Raw genomic sequence first — 22,536 nt, forward strand, 5'->3', positions numbered from 1 at the left:
ATAGCCCCAAGAGGGTGTTGGCCAGCTAGTTTGGATGGTGATCCCAGGTTCTTAGGCCCTTGGACATTGTTCAGCTTTTGTGACAGGCACTAAGGGAAGCTTGGCTCAGGGAACATCTGTCGCTGTTACCATTCCTCCCCCCAGGCACCTCTCGCAGTATGAAGGACAGAATTTGGCTAATAGCTAGAATGCCCCTTGGTTTGATTATAATTTCCCTAGGACACATAGAGGGTTTTTTTCTCCATAATCATCTTTCTATAATGTCAGTGAATCAAAGGCAACATCTTATCAATACTGCATCCCATCAAAAGAACCAGTTCTCTTTTCCTCTGCACAGAGCGTAAATAAAATGTGAACATTTCAAGGGACTTTTGCTTCTTATGAAATCCTGAGACCTGGGCTTTTGTGCAGTGTAAATTAAAGACAGATTTAACAAAAGGGGGGTGTAACTTAATTCTAGATTAAGTCATCTTGTTGACTTTCTGGAGCAATAATAAGAATTAGGATTCATTTGCAAGATAAACAGGCACGGCTAAACAGCTGAAGAAGGTGCTTTTTCTATAGAGACTGGTTTTTCTTTTTCTTTGTGGGCTACGTTAGAGCGTTGCATGACTGAAATATTGGTTTGTATTCAATCCTTGCCACTGTACAATCACCAAAATGGAGTGGGATAAATCTGTAGTTGTTTTGCAATTGCTGGTCAGTAATACAGTCCTGAGTAGGACAAAATGCCTCCTCTCTTTACTAATGGCTTCAGGAAACTCTGAAGCATGTTTAGCTATTTAAAAACAGTGCTTTGGATTTGGCCTCAAGGTATGGGTCAAGTGTTAAAACCTAACAGTTTCCTCAGCATTTGATATTAGACCCCAAAAGCTGCTTTTACTAACACTCAGTTAGGCCAGGTCTACACCAACAAGTTAGGTCCACACAGCTACATCACTGAGGGGGTGTGAAAAATGCTAGATTTGAGTTTCATTGAAAACTGCTAAATTTAGGACAGGCTTTCAGAGATTAGTGATCATTTTGATTGAACTTGGGCCAATTTTCTTGGGAACCTAGAAGTGTCTATGGTTCCTGGTTGAAACCATGCAAAACTCAGTAGCTTCATATCATATCATATCATGTCATATCAGTGGCTTCATAACCTCTTGGACTGAAAATAGGCCCCAAAATTAAAAATTTTGGGTTTTGCTGAGTTTTGCTTTAATTTTCAGATTTGTTTGAGCCTGAAACTGAAAGCAAAGTTTAAGGATGTGAAACAAGAAGAAAAGGTTCACATGAACCCCACATGATCCAGAATTTTCAAGTTTTATTCTGCTCTCCTGAGTGGGTTACTGTTTGTCTGAACATCTAGTTTCCCAAACTACCGCCTGCATATCCTAACTGCAAGAGAGCATGTGGGACTTACCTCATCTTTAGTTCGAGTTTTTTGTTAGTTTTAATGTGGTATTTGGTAGGTAGTCTGTGTAAGATAAGAAAGAGTCGTGAAGGATTGTTATTCACATGTTGTGCCCTCTGGATGCATTAAACTTATAATAATGTAAAAAACTTTGAAAAAAGAATAAACAGTTTCCCCTCCTCTCCATACAAAGAAACACAAGGATTCATTGTAAAAGAAGCTGTTGAGTTGCAAGAGATGAAGTTTTTATAAAAGAGGTAGATGTCACTGCAGAACTCTAAGTAGCTCAAAAGTGGTAATAATAGATTTTAAGTTAATTATGCATTATTATTGGCAGCTATGCCTATGGTTGAATTGCCTAACACTGTCCATTATAAGATGTTGGTTTCTGTTTTACATTTATATTCCAGTAGCACCTGGAGGCCAACTAGGTCAGGGCCCCATTGTGCTAGGCGTTGTACAAATCTATTGCAAGTGATTGACCCTGCCCTGTATTTTCGATTGAGTTTACAATCAAAGAGACAAGACATAACTGATGGATGAGATGAACAAGCAGGACAGGGTAAAGGGCAAGGAAGAGGAGAAGAGAGAACAAAAATAGGATGTGTGCAATTCTTGGCCAATCAGGAGCAATAATTTCAATTTGCCACCAATCTAGCCATTCTCAAGCTTTGTGATTTGATCGCTAGGGATCAAAATGCGTTACAGTTATATGGCTGCTTAGTGGTGTGTGTGAAATGAATCAACGGTCTCTGTCTCAGGGTATGTCAACACAAACTGCTACCATAGCACTGCAGCTGCACTGTGGTAGCACTTCAGTGTAGACACTGCCTATGCTGACAGGAGGGGTTGCCAAGAGAAAGTAGCTATACTTACAGAAGAATTCATCCAACAACCTAGTGATAAAAATCCACACCCCTGAGCGATGTAGCTGTTCCCAGTGTAGGCCAGCCCTAAATCTTCTCCTTAGTGCACAGATATCTCTGTCCCAACTGGCTTCTTTGGTTGCAGCATCAGTAGAGTGGGTAAGGAATGAGCAGGCACAGACACTCAACTGTACTTTCACTGGTCCACAGAAGTGATCCCACCAGTTCACCATGGTTGAGGAACCTTGCACTTTATTGTATCTGATTTGTGGACAAACAGAGGACTTCAGTCCCCAGGGCTATTTATCTGACATCTTTCACCAGCATTAAATTCACTTGGAGGGTTGGGAGGAGAGAGTTTTGCAGAGTTCAGCTCAAGGAGCAAGGAGCAACCATTTTTTAAAATAATCCTGTTTACTGCGTAGCCATTATAAATTGTTGCCTAAACAGGTATTTTATTTTTGGTTTGGTGTCAATACTCAGTAGGCACTGGCACAATCTTAAGGGCATACACTGCCCTCAGTCTGTGTTCAAAACTCCCATTGTTAGTAGGAGCTGAGGCCCTTAAATTTAATAAGCATGGGGGATAGGGGGAGAAATCCTGTGCAGGCACAGGATCAGACTTGATTAAAGTTTTATTAAAACTGCACTATTTACTGTAAGCTTGAAGGGAGATGGGGTGGGCCTGAGACATGTCCTCTAGCCCTATTGGAGCCTTGAGGAGATCCTTGCCTTTCTTTGGTTTACATCTTACCCTGCTTCAAAGCTTATCATCAGGGCTATCAACTGTCTGTCTAAGGAGGATGGGCTGGAACTTCCTTCTGAAAGTATCAACAGTGAAATTTTGATTCCAGAGGCATCACAACTGAGCTGTATGAGACACTTTCCTTCCTTGACCCTTTGGTGGCTAAACACACAAAATGGCTTCAGCAGCATCTCCAGCCCTTTCATAGATTATTAGGCCAGAAGGAACCATTGTGATTATCTGGTCTGACCGCCTGCCTAACACAGGCCATAGAACTTTCTGAATTAATCACTGTTTGAACTAGAGCATACCTTTTAGAAAAAGATCCAATATTGATTTAAAAATTTGTAGAGCAGGAACTGAACGATTGTCTCTTGCGTAACAGTGCAAAGCAGAATTTGCACATACACGCTCAAGTGCCTTGTGCTCATTAAACACAATTGACCTGCTCTTGCTCTCACAGAAGCCAATGACAAAACTCCCATTATCAGTGAAGCCAGATTGGCCCGATACATAAGTAGACACAGCAGCGAAGATAGGAAATAGTGCTTGAATGGATACAGCATTGAATATGATCTATATGCAGGGGAAGAGAGATGAGTTTGCTGCTTTTAATATTAGTCCCTGAGGATAAAACAGCTTTCAACATGTGTTTGGTTTTGGATGTTTTGCAGCTCAGCCACATTACCTATAACTTTCAAGTGCTTGTTGGAGAATAACCATGTTGACAGAAGGATTGCCAGATTTGTGCTGCCTGTTGGGGCCACGATCAATATGGATGGAACTGCCCTCTATGAAGCGGTGGCAGCAATCTTTATTGCTCAAGTAAATAATTATGAGCTGGATTTTGGACAGATTATTACTATAAGGTATAAACAAAAGCCCAGCAACCTTTCCATTTGACTTATTAAATCTGTGATGTTCTCTCATTTGTGTATCAAGCACATTACTGCAGCTGCAATCTTCAGTTCAAAGCTTTCTGTAAGATCAGGGCCAGTGTGGAGGAAAATCTTATTAGCACTATTAAAATAGACATGAACAGAGAAATATATTGCATTTCAATTTATTAAATTGGCTTTTTTTAATCCTTCGCTTTTTGGCCAGTTGTAGCTCATTCATTTAGGATTACAACTTTGTTGCTAGCAGTGTTTAATTTTTTTCCCCTTGAATCCTATAAAAAAAAATGAACCCCTCCAAATCCCTGTGCTGTTGGGGATGCACTTCCAGTGCATAGGACGGGGAGTATGTAAAGAACACACCGGCCCCTTCCCTCCACAAATAACTTTAAACACTGTAAACTTCAAAGGTAAGCTCCTCAGCAATGAGTTCTGCCCTTTACACCACAGGAGGGCCAGAGCAGCATTCAGGAACCCTAAGTACCACAGCAGACCAGGGGAGGATTCATCAAGTGCAGGCAATATGGAAGACAGCTGTAAGGTTGCCTCCCAAGGATCCCTCGCAGGTCTCGATAAAACGGGCATGCCGGGCACATCAGGAATGAAGCATGGCAGAGAGATTCCAACTGCATGGCCCATAGGGCAAGACCAAGGAGGCTGCTGTAATTTATGCCTGCAGGGCTATCTATGTTACAGAATGGGCCTCCTCAGGTTTTAAACATGGCTTCTACTGCTGCTGCTTGTAGAAGCAAATTTATTAACAAGCAAGTTCTCATTGGCTAGAGAGCACTCACTATAGATTCTTTATTTTAAATAACTTCTTCTTGAAAATAGTGTAACCAATCCTAAATAGAAAAAAAAAATTCCAACCAGTTAACTATTGCCAGAATAATTTCACTGCCTGCCAAAGAATGCCTCAGGGAGCGAAACCTGCAAGTTTTCAGCAAGGAATGAATGATTAGAAAAACATTCATATAATGAGTAAGGCCTGACCACATTAGAGATCTACCTACCATCTACCCTCTGACCTCATCACCATCATATCTGGGCATGTTTACACTGTTGTGGCCTGCACATCTTCAGTTCTAGTGTGTACAAGACCAGAATGACAACAGCAAGATAGTTTTTTCAATTAGCTTTTTCCTATAACTGGGGTCTGCTTACGAATTAATGGGAAAGTTTGGTCAAACTAGAAAAAGAAATCAATCTGGCCCATATGAGCTGTTGCCTTCTCGCCCTGTACTATAAGTGAGAACGGTCATGTACAGGACTATCGATATGTCTACTCAGCTGGGAGAGACAATTCACAGCTCAAGTAGCCATACATGTGCTAGCTTTGCTCAAACTAGCATATGCTAAAAATAGCATGTGACTGCAATGTCATGGGAGGGGGCTTGGCCTAGTCACCTGAGTGCAATCTCGGCCAACCTCCTGGGTACATATTTGGGTGGCTAGCCCAAGCTGCCTCTCATGATGCCGAGGCCACATTGCTATTTTTAACATACCAGCTCGCGCAGAACTAGCACATGTACATCTATACACAGCATCTGGGACGTGTGATTCCCAGCTTCTGTATAGACATACCCTTAGGTCTTTGCGATCTATAATTTAGTTACTCTTTAATTAGAGATGGGCCCAGAACAAAGATAAAAACAAATGGTATGTTATAAAAATCATCCAAATGGAAGAGGAAGATGGAAAGGGTGATTTGGAAGATTAGAGAACAAGAAGGATGATGGGAGATGGAAAGAATGTACATTTTAAACTGTTCAGAGCAAAACCATGTCTGCTCATGTGCCAAGCACAGGCTTCATGCCAATAAATAAGGGGATATAAGTAAAACCAGAGTAGGAGGAAAGGGACAAAGGAAGATTAAAAATAAATCAAAGAGAGGAGGGAAATCAAGGGTAGAATGGAAAGAAAGAGAGGGAGAAAACAGATCGTTAACAGTGATGGGCCCCACACCAAAATCTAAGCTTGAATTCCACCACTGAATCTAAACATTTTCGGTCTAAGATGGGACAAACCCTCTCTAGATTTAGATGCTCCCACGCTGGGAGATTTGAAATCTGGATCCAAACCTGAACATTCCCAAATTTCAGGATGTTCTGGTTTGATTTTTTTTTTTTTTTGGACTCAGCCTGTTATGAAGATAGGGTTGAGGGGGATCGAGATCTGGTGCTAAGATTGCAAGGGCTTGTTGAGGCCCATCTCTGTAGAAGTGAAAGAACTAAAGACACTCTCCTAACCTTGTCAATTTCCTTTTAATGTAATTATGCCAACAAACATCTCTATTTGGGACCATTGTTTAGTGGCTGAATTTGTGAAGTTGGCCTGAAAAGTAGCATGAGCAACAGCAGAATTTCCTGATCTTACTAATTAAGGGCCCTATACTTGCTCCCAGGTAAGTCACTGGTAGTTTTACCACTGACTTTAATGGGAACAGGAGCAGGTCTAAATCCTGGTTGGCAACCGAGTCAGAGGTTCTGTTCTGAAATAGTTTGGTGTCCAGGGAACCTTTAACATTCACCACTGAATTTCATTTCCATTTCGTACATTGAGATGACATTCCTTTATATTTAGGCTAGGCACACTACCAAGGTATCCAAATGCCACACAAGCTTTAATTTTTTTCAACTTGCTTATAAATCTAAATGTTCACTCTCCCTCTGCCCACATAAGGAATTTATTTATGTATTGTGGGAAAGCTAAGACTCCTAGGTTCTTTTTATTATAGCGCCCTGGATTCATTGTGTGGGTTTGAGTAAGTCAATGAACATCTCTGTACCACAGTGTCCTCATTGGAAAATAGGGATAATAACAGTTTGAGGCTTAATTAACTAATGTTTGTAAAGAATTTTGAAGCCATGGGATGATAGGTACTGTATAAATACGGATGGTTATTACTTACTATTTCCTTTAGTAAGACACCCACTTACTGTCTTTATATTTATGTTTTGTCTTTTCTAGTGGCTGGCCTAACTCTCTTCCTCCTATCTATCTCTTTCCATCTGTCAACTTACCCAATCATTTATGCTCCTGGAAAAGGGAATCCATTTTCCAAAAGAGTACTAATTAAATAGAACACTGAACAAATATGTAGTAGAGAGCTTAAGCCTGCATGGAAACTAATATCTGTATCAGAGATGATCTCAAACTAGAATCCTGATCTGCGATTCCCCCCACTGAACATGGGGAAGAGGAACTCAAAATGGTACCCTCAATCTGAAAACACCTAAGCTTTGTCTCACCTAGATCATGATCCAAACACTCTGACTCAGTCCCATTTCTTATTTGAAGTCAGACATTTGGTTCAATACTCAGTGTCAAATAAAAGTGAAATTTTCAGTTCATTCATTCACTATTTGTATTGCGGTAGAGCCTAGAGTCCCCAGCCAAGATTGGAGACTGGCACCCATTGTGCTAAATACTGTACAAAGATGTTGTGAACGGCAGTCCTTGTTCTGAGGATCTTACAGACTAAGTAGATGAGGCAGGCAAAGGGTAGGAGACAGGAAATATTATTATCCCTGTTTTACAGATGAGGAATTGAGGGATATAGAAACTAAGTGACTTGCCCAAGGTCACACAGGAAGCCTGTGGCAGAGACAAACTGAATCCAGAGGTCTTGAGTTCCAGCCTAGTTCCTTAATCACAAAACTATCCTCTCTTTTCCAGAAGATGGAATTTTAAGTCTGCCAGGTCCCCCTGCCCTCTTCCTGCCTGGCTGAAAAATTATGGAGTAGTGACTGGTTTCTATTTTCCAGAAACATAAGAGAAGGATGAAATCATTCATGCTTGCTTCATACTTAGACCCAAATAGATGAAACCAGGATCTAGATTGAGATCCTCACCCTTTTTCCAGTTCATATATGCTGGCTTGAAGGGCTAGAACAGCATAAAAGGACTGGCAGAGGAGGATTCCCTTGGTGCAGGAACTACAGACATCATCTATTAGGTTTGTTCCAAGGACCTCCTTGCAAGCCTTGACATAGGTTTTACACAGGGTGGGTGTGTATCAACTTCAAGTCTGTAGTATGCAGCATTGAAGAGATTCTGGGGACAGGCTGACATCATTGAGACAGGCCTCCACAACTGTTTAAATTACACTGAAGGCTGCAAAGCAGCCTAGAATCAGGAGGGTGCAAAAGTAGCTTAAAGCCACTTTAGCTGCCCTCCCTTCCCTTAGGTCAGAAGTTCTATGCCATGACTTAGAGGCGCAGTGCAGAATCTTACCACTGGAGCTCACCCACTTGGCTATAGGCATAAAAGATAAAAATGTAGCAGGCTAATATGTCCCATTCTAGCCATCTGGCTGATTTCTAATCACAGTTCATGAACTCCTGTTGCAGTGGCTTGTATGTGAGTGATTCTGGTCCAGAAACAGTCATGTAGAGATACTTTGTGTTATTGCCAGCCATGTGATATGGCTGTAAAATCTTATTGTTCCTCTTCTTGTTTAAAGTATCACAGCAACAGCTGCCAGCATAGGTGCTGCAGGGATTCCACAAGCTGGCCTTGTGACTATGGTCATTGTTCTGACATCAGTTGGGCTGCCTACAGATGACATCACTTTAATTATTGCAGTTGACTGGGCATTGTAAGTAACTTAGTGTCTGAACCTTCCTTCCATCTGCAAATCAAGTTGTTTTTCTGTACTCTGCATGTCAATCCATAGGATGCTTAGGGCGTCACAGCTGTCACTTCTGCACATCATAATCACTGGGAACTTCACAGAGACAACAGGGATAGAACTTGAGAAGGCACCCAAACTAACAGAGATTCCTCATTAGCAGTCTGTGGCCAGAGCTAGCTGAATTAATAACAAATAATTTATTTTGAATTTCAGCTCTTTCTTTGTGAATTGCCCATGAGCAGATTTAAACTTTCATATCCTTCCTTATTCAAAACTGTTCAAGTTTTTGGTATCTAGATTATGAACAGTTCAGTTCTTAGCTCTGATAATGCACAGGCCAGGTCTACAGAGATAATCTAAACAGCTCAGCATTTTATCAGTTAACTCAGCTGTTGGCATTCGTGTTCAGACATGATAACATTTTGCAGTGTAGATGTGGCCATAGTTGAGCAGTTCTGATTATATCCAGTAGATATAATACCCTCTCTCTCTTTACAATAGCTGCTTTTCTTTTATTCTAAGTAAGTCCTACAATCTAACATTTCTTCATGATTCCTCTAAATACACTAAAGATCCATTGCACAAGATGCTACAAAAGTGCAATTACAAGTTCATTGTATTTTATTTAAACTTACCACACTGAAAGTACTTTATGAAGTATTCGGGGGGAAAAAGTTGGGCTTGTGGCCTTTTTTGTTTCTGTAGGAGGCTTAGACAGCCTGAAGGTTGAGGTGTTTTTTTTTTAAGTTTATTTTTTACTTTCAAAAATATCAGGAATGTCAAGTCTGGCTTTTCTTGGTTTTGCTGGAGAACTTCTGGGATGTTTCTGGGATGTTTATTGTGACCGCTAACCTTTAAAGGGCAAGGGTGTTGAATCTATAACAAAGCATTCTTTAACAGATAACAAAGCTCAACAAAAACAAGGTATTTAAACACACTGACTAAAAAGCTCTTCCTGTCTCAATTACTCGGCTCTGACTCAATACTTGTAAAGTCACCATTTCACTATTTATCCTGTCATCAGAGCCTTTCAGCTTAGATAAGCCTTGAATTTCTAGTGTAAAACCAGTAGAAATTTAAAAACAACAAAAAAACACTTCAGGCCCTTATAAAAAGATCAAAGAAGGTTGCATGCCCATTTTTTTTCTTTTGCAGGTCACCTTGAGTGAGAAGGGCATACTTACATTTCTTGGACTAGTGCTTGGCAGTTTCATAAACCTATAGGTGCAAAGTGAACTGATCTGTCTATACTGTGGCTAGCTTTACAAATATTTTCATCATTACATTTGGGGGTAGAAAAACATAAAGGTTGCTTAAATGATCTGATAGGATTGAAATCTCCATTACGATGCATTAGTTGTATTGCTTGTAGAACAACTCATTTAGGTAACCTTAGTAGGTACGTGAATTTAATAATTTTATTCAGTGTCCAAGAAAAAACATACACACACTTCTTACCTACTTTGTTAAAATGTTGAGTACAAGTTTTGTATCTGATTATATATAACTGTATCCTCTTATCAGACCCCAAAATAGCTTCTTCCTACTCAAAGCTGCCTCTAGGCAGAGCCCAAAGCTAACCATCTAACATGTCCTTCCAAGAGTCAAAACTTGTTCACAAGCTAAGAAAAAAACTTGTAAGATTATAACAGCATCTCCTGCAAACACCTGCTGTAACTATATTTTTGCATTTTACTTGTGAAGTTCTTCATCAAAGCAGAGTCAAAAGCAGTAAGTTAAGGCTAAGAGGGATAGATACATCTAGATACAGATTTTCAAGTGCAGTATACATGCAATTTTCATGTGTAGTTACTGTAACTGTATATGTAATTTGGATAACTGCATGGAGGTGCATCTAATTAGGCATGCAAATACACTTGCAAATTAGGCATGCATAAAGTGTAAGAAAAGTCTGGCCCAGAGAGTTTAAATCTACTATGTTCTATATGCTTTGAAATCTGAGTAGTAGGATATTAGACCTTCATTCACTTTTATAAGCCAAACATCTGAATGATTCTGAATCTCAGTTTTATTATACAAATTCATAAATTAAGTTACACTGAAAACTTAATCATATTGGTGTTTCACACACAAAAGGATACAGTTAGTTTAAAATACATGCAGTGTAGCTGTAGCCATATTGATTCCAGGATCTGAACGAAACAAGGTGGGAGGGAGAAGTATTACCACACCTATCTTATCTCCTAACTTGAAATATTGTCAACTGGAAATAATGTATTAAAAGTAGTTTCAGATACACCCTTGTCAGTGAGTCCCATCAATATTTGTGGTTTTACAATCCATTTTTTAAAAATATTTTGTTCTTAGTATTGCTGTGTGAGACCCCGGTACAAACAAGGGGAAACAGACTGATTAACTTACGAAACAGGGAGAACACTGAAATTGGTCCCAGAATATGAGAATCGTGAAATCTATTATATGGAAGATGTTGTCAAATGCACAAAGTCAATAAACTGAAAATATTCTCTCTCATTTCTTTCTGTCCTAGTCTTAAGTGTTACTTGTAACGATAGTAGGTAAGGTGTTTTCAGACAGGAGTGTGATATAAGTTGACTGTTTCCTGTTAGTTTGATATTGCCAGGAAAGCATTGTTATTTGGGTATGTTGTTCTGGAAGACAGTAAGAGGCAGACTGCAGACTCTACTACACACAGTGATCTCCTTAACCAGCATTCTGGTTGCTGTGATTCTTTATTTATCAGGGACCTGCAAGATATTGATTGCCCTCAACTCACTTGAGTTGAGGAACTTGACATTTCGCAGGATCAGTCCCCAAATTAGACAATATTCTGAGTTTTTAATATCTAAATACTCAAATACAAAACTATGAATAGAGGCAAATAGCTCACAGACTATGGAGAAAACAGCAATGCTTATTCTTGAGTTGATTTTTTCTAAATATTTAAAGTGTTTAATCAGTATGTACCTGTTGCAGGTATGACTATTTCCAAGACAGAGCATCTGTCACCTAACACCACTGTTTTGTTTGTCAGAGACAGATTTAGAACAATGATCAATGTCTTGGGAGATGCCCTAGCTGCTGGAATCATGGCTCATGTCTGCAGAAAGGAGTTCACCAAGGATGGTGATGAGGTAAGAACAAGACAAAATGAGTCAGTCTGGAGCAATGAACTCCTTGTCAGTATAAAAATATTTTAAACATTAACATCTCACAATCATTTATTCTGGATTAAATTTATATTAATGGAAAGAACACAATTAGGCTATGGATCAAAATTCAAAAGTAGGTAATATTTGTAGCATTAGTGTAAAGGATTTACCTTTTTTTAGGAAAGTACATACGATATGTTATGGAGTTTAAACAGTTGATTGTTGCCTTTTAATGAGGGTGATATTTTAAACTCTGGGGGTGGGAAAAGGCGGTATCTCCAACTATAGGAGAGCAGTTGGACTTCATCACTGTGCACCATCACCTAACTAAGCAGGTAGCGTCAGAGTCATGGCTTTTTAAAGTCATTCCCAGGAGTATGACCATACAGTGCAAGGTATTTGTTTGAATAATATTAGAGAACCCAGAACACTATGGTGTGGGCTCTGTAGCGCTTTGCACAAAATGCCATGTGCCTAGGGTGACCAGACAGCAAGTGTGAAAAATCAGGACAGGGGGTGGGGGGTAATAGGAGATTACAGAAGACCCAAAAACTAGGACTGTCTTCCCTCCACCACTGTGAACATGTCACTCCCCTCTAAAATCCCTCCACTGGCATCTTCACACCTTCTACATAGCATGCAAGCCCCTGCTTACATCTCTGCTTTTCTTTCCTCTTACTTCTTCTCACATTCCCTGTGCTCCACTCCCCTTGTTTCCTTCTCCCACTCTTCTCTTGGTGTTTTCTTCCATGCCTCACTTTACACCTGGAACTCCCACTCCTGGTGCTAAAGGTGACCCCTCTTCATTCAAATCCCTTTCTAAAACAGATTTCTTGCACTAGCCCTATTGCCGTTAGACCACCTAAGTGTTAGTCCCCAATCACTTCTGTTAATTGGAGTGACCCCAATAAACTTCCTCTGCTCAGCCAGGACAGCTTGTAACTGCGTGGTTCTCACTCCCTCTCCATGGGGCAGGACTGTCTTTTTCTAGGTCTTGAATAGCATCCAGCTCATGCAGAGCTTAACTAAATAATAGTAATAAGAATAGTAAATTATTATTGCTCATTTCTCCCATTTTACTGCCCAATCTTTCTGGTGAATCCCATTGTCACTGCTTGATATGATGTGCTCAGAACATTCAAACTTTCATGTTTTGTTAGGTAGGGTCTTATATTGAGAGGTGCTGAGCACCCTCAATTCCCATTGATCACAGGACGGAGCCCTTAAAACCTTGGGTAAACTAGGAGTCTTTTTTAAGCATACAGACTAACAGAAAAATATTTAATCAATTATAAGGTCAGAAACTAACATTATGATCATCTTGTCTGACCTTCTGCATAATACAGGACTCCTGACATTTTATTACTGTATTTAGTACTATTATTTTTCTTTGGAGGAAGATTCTTGAAACTCTGTCCTGGAGCATAGCGTTTCATTCAAAAATATAACCCAATCCCCCAAAGGACTGTAAACTTGTTTGCAAGGAGATTTATTTTTTACTTGGCACTCAATAACCATCTTAAAACATACCATTAGTCGTCTTTATGTTTTGGCTGCACATTTAGTGTAGTTAGTCAAATATACCCAAAAGGCAGATTGTCTCAGCTGCAAGCCCACCTCCTTCCTCTGCCAATATTTGCGTATTGTTTTCCCCATCAGACCATCTTGGTTTCTATTTTAAGGATATTTCAACACATTACTTGTGAAATTAATCAATAAAATACTCTTTTCCTTTGAAACAGCACAGAGGACAAAAACATATGTTAGCTCAGAGGTCTAGATGATAGGTTGGTAACAGGGAGGCAAGGAGGTGCCAAAGCATAGATAGACCAATGGTCTGTTCAGTCTGGTGTCTTGGCTCAGCAGTAGCCTCTACATCAGAGGTGGGCAAACTATGGCCCGTGGGCCACATCCGGCCCGCGGGACCCTCCTACCCAGCCCCTGAACTCCTAGCCCTGAAAGTTAGCCCCCAGCCCTTCCCCTGCTGTTCCCCCTCCCCCACAGCCTCAGCTCATTGCGCCGCCAGCGCAATGCTCTGGGCAGTGGGGCTGTGAGCTCCTGCCAGGCAGTGCAGCTGCAGAATCGTGGCCTGACTCGGTGCTCTGTGGCTGGCTCCAGCCGGGCGGCACAGCTGCCTGTCCTGGTGCTCTGGGTGGCAAGGCTGTAGTGCCGCCAGCCACCAGTGCTCCAGGCAGTGCAGTAAGGGGGAAGGGAGCAGAGGGGGTTGGATAGAGGGCAGGGAAGTTCGGGGTGGTGGTCAGGGGGCGGGGGTGTAGATAGGGGTCAGGGCGGTCAGAGAGCAGGGAACGGGGGGATTGAATGGGGGCAGGGGTCCCAGGGGGGCAGTCAGGAAGGAGGGGAGGTTGGATGGGGTGGCGGGGGGCAGTCAGGGGCAGGAGTTCCAGGGGAAGACAGGGAGAAGGGGTGGTTGGATGGGACAGGGGTCCGGGGGGGAGGGGGGAGTCAGGAATGAGAGGAGGGTTTGGATGGTGCAGCGGGGGGCAGTCAGGGGCGGGGGATACAGGGGAGGTCAGGGAGCGGGAGGGTTGGATGGGGCAGGAGTCCCGGGGGGGCATCAGGGGGTGAGAAGCAGGGGGAGTCGGATAGGGGCGGGGTCCGGGCCAAACCTGGCTGTTTGGGGAGGCACAGCCTCCCCCAACTGGCCCTCCATACAATTTCAGAAACCTGATGTGGCCCTCAGACCAAAATGTTTGCCCCCCCGCTCTACATTATGCTTCAGAGAAAGACAAACCCCCTCTTAGCATCAGTAGTCAATAAGGAGGAGCCCCATGATAATGCAGTATTGTACATGACTCCATCTGGCCCAGAAACATTAGTATTTGTAGCCCTTGTAACTTGGTAGTCTAACTGTGGGCGTTTTTCCTACTCATCTCTTTTGAGGATCTTACTAAATTATTTGCTTTGATCAAATCCTGTGACAATGAACACTGATTATAATGTTTCATAAGTAGTTTTTCCTTTTTTCTTCCTTGCATTTGTTTACATTTAAGTTTCTTAGCTGTCTCTTGTTCATGCAGGAAAGAATAAAGAGCCAGATTTTTAAAGGTATTTAGACACCTAAAGATGCTGGTAGAGCTTTTGAAAATCCCACTAGGTACCTATCTGCATCTTTAGGTGCTTAAATACCTTTAAAAATTGGGCCCAGGGTGAATATAAATAGACACTCACTGAGCCATTCATCCCCTTTCTAAACAAAGGGAGATATACAGCCTTGAAGAATGGTTGAACTTCCAGTGATGATAACAGTTCTGCTGATGGACCAAGGGCCAGATTTACTAAAGTATTTAGGTGCCTAAAGATGCAGATAGGCACTTTTCCCCAACCCTCCTAGTTGCCTATGCAGGTTAGGCACCTAACTCCCATTGACTTTCACTGGGAATTAGAGGTTTCAGAGTAGCAGCCGTGTTAGTCTGTATTCTCAAAAAGAAAAGGAGTACTTGTGGCACCTTAGAGACTAACAAATTTATTAGAGCATAAGCTTTCGTGAGCTACAGCTCACTTCATCGGATGCATTTGGTGGAAAAAACAGAGTAGAGATTTATATACACACACACAGAGAACATGAAACAATGGGTTTATCATACACACTGTAAGGAGAGTGAAAGGTTTTCCTCCTTCCCCCCCCTGCTGTTGGTGATGGCTTATCTTAAGTGATCACTCTCCTTACAGTGTGTATGATAAACCCATTGTTTCATGTTCTCTGTGTGTGTGTATATAAATCTCTACTCTGTTTTTTCCACCAAATGCATCCGATGAAGTGAGCTGTAGCTCACGAAAGCTTATGCTCTAATAAATTTGTTAGTCTCTAAGGTGCCACAAGTACTCCTTTTCTTACTGGGAATTAGGTGTACAACCTGCATAGGCATTTTTTGCCAGTTACACTAGGTGCCTATCTGCATCATTAGGATGGGATTCATTGCCTGTGTTTAGCAGTGATAATATGCAGCATCTTGCTGTTTCCCACATAGGTGCCATTGATCTGTGAAACTAAACCCATCAGCATTCATCAAATCATGGCTTACCAGAGAAATGGTTGTGTGAAGAACATGAGTGAGTCTCATGGACCAGAAACAGTGAAAGTGTTTCAGCACCACATACCTATACAAGTGGAGCAAGAACTAAACCCAGCGGGGAACCACACAAAGAAATCCAACAGTAAAGACCACTGCACTATTGAAATCAATGAACTGGAAACAAATGTGTAATTGCTACGTTTGATGGTATCTGATACCCAGTGACCTGGTACCCAATCACTACCTCACAGCTGGAGGGAGGACTCTGTCTTATATGGAAAAAAAATGTGGAGTTATGGTCAGCATGCTTGTACTGGAGCTAGGAGATGAGCTGTGATCAGAAAAGATACAAAGCTTGAAAGAGACAGGGGGCTTCTTTAGGGGGATGATTTTAATATTGGGAAATTAACCAATGGACAACTTTGGTTCTCTCTGGGCAAACTGATTTGATTCCAGCATAGTATCTGACACTCTTTTTTTGCTTTTGCTTTTTTATTTAACCCCTTTTTAATTATTTCTGACAAAAGCCTTTTTTTGCATCTCACTAATTATGAACATGGCATTTATGTAGATGTATTGCTGCCAGAAACTAATTCGCAAAACATACTGAAAGTGTACTAATTTCATCTTCTCTTCTACTCCTTAAAGAGTTTACACTTAGTTTTAGAAAAGCACTAAGAAAATTGCACTGATCTCATGAGGCAAATCTTTTGTAACTAATAATGCCACAAACTGAAAGCAGAGCAAAATATTTATCTGCAAGAAAACACATTCAAAAAGCTATTCTGTTATACACACTTCAAAGACAAGCATCAAACTGCAATATATTGTTCAAAGATGTCTAGATTCTTGCAAAGGACAGTTTGCCTTCTAAGTGCCAGATCCACACAGAAATTGTTTTTTTAAAAAAATCTATTTCTGCAGTAGAATCAGTACAATATACCTGCAATGGCAGAACCATGCAAGCCCTAACACATAAGCATTGGTGCTAAAGAGCGTTCACTGTTCTCTCCTTTTATTTAGAGATTGTTCCACTGTATATGTATAAGCTCAATGCTCAAAGCTCTTGATGAATACGCTTCATTCCAAGGGCAGAATAAACACAGACTGGAATCCAATGCAGATGACTAATATTTGGGTTTTGTAGGGAGTTTGCTGTGGAAACTGGCTTTTTATTTTTCATTATACCATGGGTTGGACTATACGGAATGTTGTCTCTTTTTTCAGCCATCTACTGAATCTTTGGTTACAGTAAATTCTGCTGGGTGTGTTACCAATGTTTGCAATGAAGAAACATTTTTAAATAAGCCTGACATTGTGAAAATAGGCTAATGTATTCTTACGACTCCGTTCAAAGCTGGGCTTGGGGGGGACGGCATGATGTGCTCAGAACATTCAAACTTCCATGTTTTGTTAGGTAGATCTTGGGGGGAAAGGATTTGTGTAAGGATACAGAACCAGGTAGGTACAAAGATCATAAACTATTTCCTGCCAAATACCTGTGTATTTTGTTATTGTTATGCCTGCCACATCAGTTCCTGAAAATCCTTAGCTGGTGCTATAAAATATTGCTGAATGTTAAGGTGTCTTCTATGGGAAAAATTCTGAAATGAATTTAAACGGTCTATTCAGAGAGGGCAATTTATTCAGCACTTGCCAAAAGCAGGGGCTTGCACAAGGGGCAGGGGGAAGCAAGGGCATGCCCGTCCCTCACAATAATCGGCAGGGGCATAGAACTCCACTTCACAAATAATTGAAGAGTAGTTTCAAATATGCAAAGCAAACAATTCCTGAACAAGCCCTAGAATAGAACTGATTCATCCAGACTTATCAGAAAATGCCTATGCATAATGAATACATTTGCAGAAATCAGGATCAGTTGAGGAACAGTTCACTAAACCAAAAATGACGCTAAATTATAACAACCATCAGGTCTGATTCTCCACTGCCTTGCTCCTTGCGTAGTCATTTATATCTGTGCAAGTGGCTGTAAAATCCTTTCATTCTGAACTGGTAGTTTTTTACACCTACTTTGTACAGGTGTAAATGACTGCCAAAGGGGCAAGGCAGACCCAATGTTTTTAATGAATAATTCAGTCATATTGTACCTACTTCTTAGACAGGTCTGCCCACACACCTTGATTCCAAGGTGCCATGGACTGCCAGCTAAAACGTACCATCAGGGTGCCAGCCAGCAAAGCCATATGCTACTTTTTGGCCTTGTCTACACAGTACGTTAGTGCGCAAGACAAAGCTGGCATGCATTAGAATTAATACTGCAGCTCATGAGTACTAATTGGCCCATGTGGATGCTGTTGTTTCAAATTTCAAATTAAGTGCACAAGGGAATGTTTAGTGCACACCAGCAGGGTTCATGCAGGCTGGTTAGTGCATGATATGCTGATGCACAGTAGACTTTATACCCCAGCTAGTGTCCACTGACACACCATATAGACAAGTCCTTAGTCAAATGGTAAGATCTATGAAGGACTGCAAACCCGCACTGCCTGCCCTGAGCCTTCTTTCCTAATCTATCTTCTAGGTATATATAGGACACCATGCATCATAATATCTAGGTGTAGTTTCTTACCCTGTGATGTCAGGATGGCTCTTGGACTATACACATAGTATATCACTCCACACCACTATATGGCTCCCATCATTAAGGTAGCTAGGTGTCGGATGCAAGTTTCCAAAAAAAGATGTCCTAATTAAGATCCTACAGTTGCGAACTCAGCTCCCCACATTTAAAAATATTGTTTTAAACCCTCCTTTGTTCAAAATTACCAACATAAAAGTAGAAACTAGACTCAAGACTAGATGTCCTCTTGGTGGTCACAGTGCTTCGAAAGATAGGGCATCAATATCAGACACACGCAATATCAGACTCTATGCAGGAGATCCATCTTTTTGCTTCCTGGAACAGTCACAGAAAATGTTAAGATCTTAACCTGAATGCCTCCAGGAGTTTAGAGGTATGGCAGCTCATAAGAGTGTAGTGAGCCCTCAAGAGACCCAAATCAATGCTAGCATTAGAAAATGGTATAATTTCCACAAACTACACCTCTCAGAAGGAAAAGCTTCCTCACTCAGAGGAAGAAGCCAGTGGTCCTGAGTGAGTCTTGCTTATCTAATGAATATCTTTAATCCTACAAAATGGCTTACCTTCTCTCACCATCTTTTGGTGGTGGGTCATGGGGAAGTCTTAAATATGAAATCGCAAAATGGAAACATTTTTATAGGGTCTCTGGACAGGAAGGAAATGTACTTTAAAATGAATGCTCTGTTAGTTGTATTGGGCACCTATACCCCATTGATAAATAGCTTAGACTTTGCTTTGAGAGTATTAAATGCTTAGCTCACATTGTGTCAATGGTGCCATTAAAAAGCTCAGCCATCACTGCAGTGCATGCCTTCTGTATGCCGGTGTGCTGTGACTACTGCCTATTACACTGATCATAACTCACTGTTACCTTGTCAGTTTGTTGTATTCACTCGCAGTCTCTAATTTTATACTTTGATTGTATGTAAATTCTTTGGGACCTGGATTATCTTTTCTTTATGTTTGTCCAGTGCCTCACTCAAATGGGACTCTGATTGGGACCTGTCTGCACTACATACTAAACCCAGATCTGCATGACCCAGGCCTGCAGACTCATTCTTTCCAAGCTCATGCTTGAGCGTCCATACTGCATTGCTATGCAAGCCTCATAGCTGTGCTGACACCTCCATACTGCATTACGCAGACACAAGTTAGACACTGTGGCTTCTGGGGGCATCTCCCAGGGTTCTTATGCCCATGCTAGCTGTGGCTGCAATCGGGCTTGATTCATGGTGTACTGTGGGAGAACTTGTCTGGCCATCCCGTGGCACAGACTGGAAATGCTATTAGCCATCGGCACATCCAGCTTAGCTACTTCCCAGCAACCGGAACCAGCAACATGGATCCAGTGCCAGTGGAAGAATGTTTCCTGCTTCTACTTTCACTCCTATTTCAGGAATCAGGCAGCGCATCTGTGAGATGCTGGCGGACTTTTTGGCAGCATCAAAAGCCCCTTTTGGAGGAGGGTACAGACATGGCATCTGCAAACCAGCTGATGCTGCTCATACCTGCTGCCATAGCTGCAGATTCCCCATGGGGGGAGAGAGAGAGAGATTAACTGGAGGAAATAACATAGGAAATTACATCAATTAAGAATGTGTAGTTATATTCTTGGAATTTATTATCAGGGACACTTTGGCCCAGGTCCTCAGCTTTATGTTGGCTTATCTGCATCACTCCTGTGGCACAAAGCAGCCCTAAAGGCAGCTTAAACATCCCGTCAAGGAATCCCTCAGTATTGAGAGGGATTGCCAGAACTGCCATAGTGGCTCCCTAGCCTGGGTACAGAAGGCATGGCTGGGGAAAAAGGTGCCTGGCCAGGGCATATCTGTATCCCACTCATCTCTGGCTATTAAAGCAGCTCTTGGGGGTTACCAGCAGCCAGCATAGCAAAGAGAAGCCCTGAGACTGCTCTAATCTACCCGGGGGAGTAGGCCACTGCAGAATAGCCCCAGAATTTGGGAGTGGCAAAGGTGACAAACTCAGTCACCTATGCCCAGCATAACCAAAGTGATTTGTTATCCCACACCAGCCAAAGCTGATCACTTGCAGCTACACAGCTCCTGTCTGCTAGATACCTATGCAGAGTAGGTGTGTTCTGTAAATACAGTTTGCTTTTGTAGTTTCTCCCTCCCCAATTAGCTGTCAGGGGAGAGTACATTCAGACCCTGCTTACAGGAACATTACATCTTTAGCATTTTAATAAGATGGAAAAAGCAAGAGAAGCAGAATTAAAAATGTTTTATGTTAACTGATATCTCACATTGTATCTACCACAACCACTGTAAGGGCTAGAAGAAAAAGCAAAAACAAACAGAAAAAAATACCAACGTTGAAATGTTTCATTATGATTTTACTGGTTCTAGCGGTTTTATTGGTTTTTACTACTAGGCTATTAAAAACATGTGGTAATTACACAGAACCAAGTCAAACTAGACATTTTGAGCCCTAATCTGCCAATATTCTGTTCCATTTAAATATGTTGAGTGTTTTTAATCTTTGGTGGCTTTATTTCTTAAAAACATAGTTAAACTCAAAATTCAGATATTTGCCTAGTTTTCAGTTTATCAATAATTTACTCAGCAGGAATACATTGTTTTAAAATGGACCCTGCCCCCCCCACTCAGGTTTTTATACAGGAATGACTATATCTACATCAAATTATTCATTACGTATAGATAATATATAAACTGAATGAAGGACACAAATGCATATTAGTGGAGAAAGGCCCTATGTACAAAGCTGACAGCCAAATGCTAACTGTCCCAAAACTTGGGGCAGGGGATTGGATCCAGAATTGTGGTTGGCACAGCTCAAGTTGTCATTATTTACACATTAGAAGATTCAGAAAGAGAATACTCAGGGTAAATTTTCACTCAGGTGATCAGTACATGAGAGTAGGTGCAAACAGTCCAGGTGCAAATTGCCACATTGCAAAGCTAAACCAGAGTCACTGGGTACTCACTGGTGTTACACTCACCTGCGTGTGTTGCTAGCTATGGGCCTATTCCATTGTGCTGCAGTAAACTAACTAGCTTTATGATTCTTTTTAAGAGAACTGTGGAAGAACTTGTTTATCCTTCTTGGTACACAGCAGGAATTGTGGGAAGGCATTGGAGGACTATCTGCACTCAAGTGATTTAGCATATAATGCAAAGTAGGTGGGCTAACAGCTTCAGTGAAAGCTTCAAATTACTTTTAGCCCACAAACCCAAATTATTTTTCTAGCCCAGGTTGAAAGTGCCACTGAACTCAGTGAGAGGGTTTTGCGTGTGGATAGGAGTGGGATTAGGGACCACACCCAGGTAAGAGCCTGAGTTAATTCTGCAGTGAAGACCTACCCACAAATTTTTTTTCTAAGGTTGCCAGGTTGTCAATATAACATGCTACCACACCCAGGGTGACTCAAGCACGAGACATACTAATTCCTTCATCTGTGACTGAGAGACTATTGCAAATTTAGTCTCATTTACCAATCCAAAGCAACATCCTTGACATTGCCATAATCTCACATTACAAATAGGTTTTGGTATTTCCATGGGAAAAAACCCATCTATTGTATAAAACAATTTGAGAACCTTAGCATACGTTTTAAAAGCATTTAGAATGTGGACATTTTAGACACAGCATTTGGTGTTGGTCTGTTTAATGTTCTTGGACATTCAAATTGCAGTTGAAGATTTTTTAGTGGAAACACTTTGTATGACTGATTGATTGTACGATACATTCAATATCCACTCCCTCCATATATAACTCCAGCTGGCTGACTTCATAAATGCATGACGATGAATCAGAGTAGCAGTATAACACATATTTTCCTTAATAAAAATGCAGAATGCAAGCTTCTTTAGGGAATTCACTCACTGTTGCTTACACTAGTAATTGCTTTGTTATATTGCAATGGCCTCCATAAAATGAGTCCCATTCGGCAGAGAAACCACTTGAATAAAGCAGCCTGCATTTCATGAAGTCTTGAACTCAAGTTCTCGAAACTTATTTGAGTGTACTAGAATTTATAAAGCACTTATTCCCAGACCAAAACAAAAACAAAAAACCAGCCTGCTAATACAAAGTCCCCAGGTGAGCACAGCTTTAAGCAGAACGGAGTTGGGAGTTGCATTCCTCAGTCCTGCACTCTCAACTCTGCCATGGACCAGGTCAGGGGGCATGCAGTCGAGAACTGCAGGACTCTCAGGTGCATAGCTCCCTACCATACATCTGCTGCTA

At 41.3% G+C, this 22,536-nt stretch overlaps 1 protein-coding gene across 5 annotated transcripts in view; it reads left to right on the top strand.

Annotated features, from left to right (window-relative positions):
- SLC1A7 (solute carrier family 1 member 7) overlaps positions 1-17,031 on the top strand; it is a 94,218-nt gene extending 77,187 nt beyond the window's left edge. For 2 of the 5 annotated variants that reach the window (XM_043520312.1, XM_038411895.2), the window contains 4 exons: positions 3,685-3,879; positions 8,372-8,506; positions 11,556-11,655; positions 15,663-17,031. In XM_043520312.1, coding sequence (XP_043376247.1) covers positions 3,685-3,879; positions 8,372-8,506; positions 11,556-11,655; positions 15,663-15,899 — 667 coding nt within the window. In that variant the 3' untranslated portion in view covers positions 15,900-17,031. The remainder of the gene's footprint in view (positions 1-3,684; positions 3,880-8,371; positions 8,507-11,555; positions 11,656-15,662) is intronic. The other 3 variants (XM_043520314.1, XM_043520313.1, XM_043520315.1) reach the window with 3 other exon arrangements.
- Positions 17,032-22,536: the final 5,505 nt, after the last annotated feature.

Source organism: Dermochelys coriacea, chromosome 8 (assembly GCF_009764565.3).
Source record: "Dermochelys coriacea isolate rDerCor1 chromosome 8, rDerCor1.pri.v4, whole genome shotgun sequence".
NCBI lineage: Eukaryota > Metazoa > Chordata > Testudines > Dermochelyidae > Dermochelys > Dermochelys coriacea.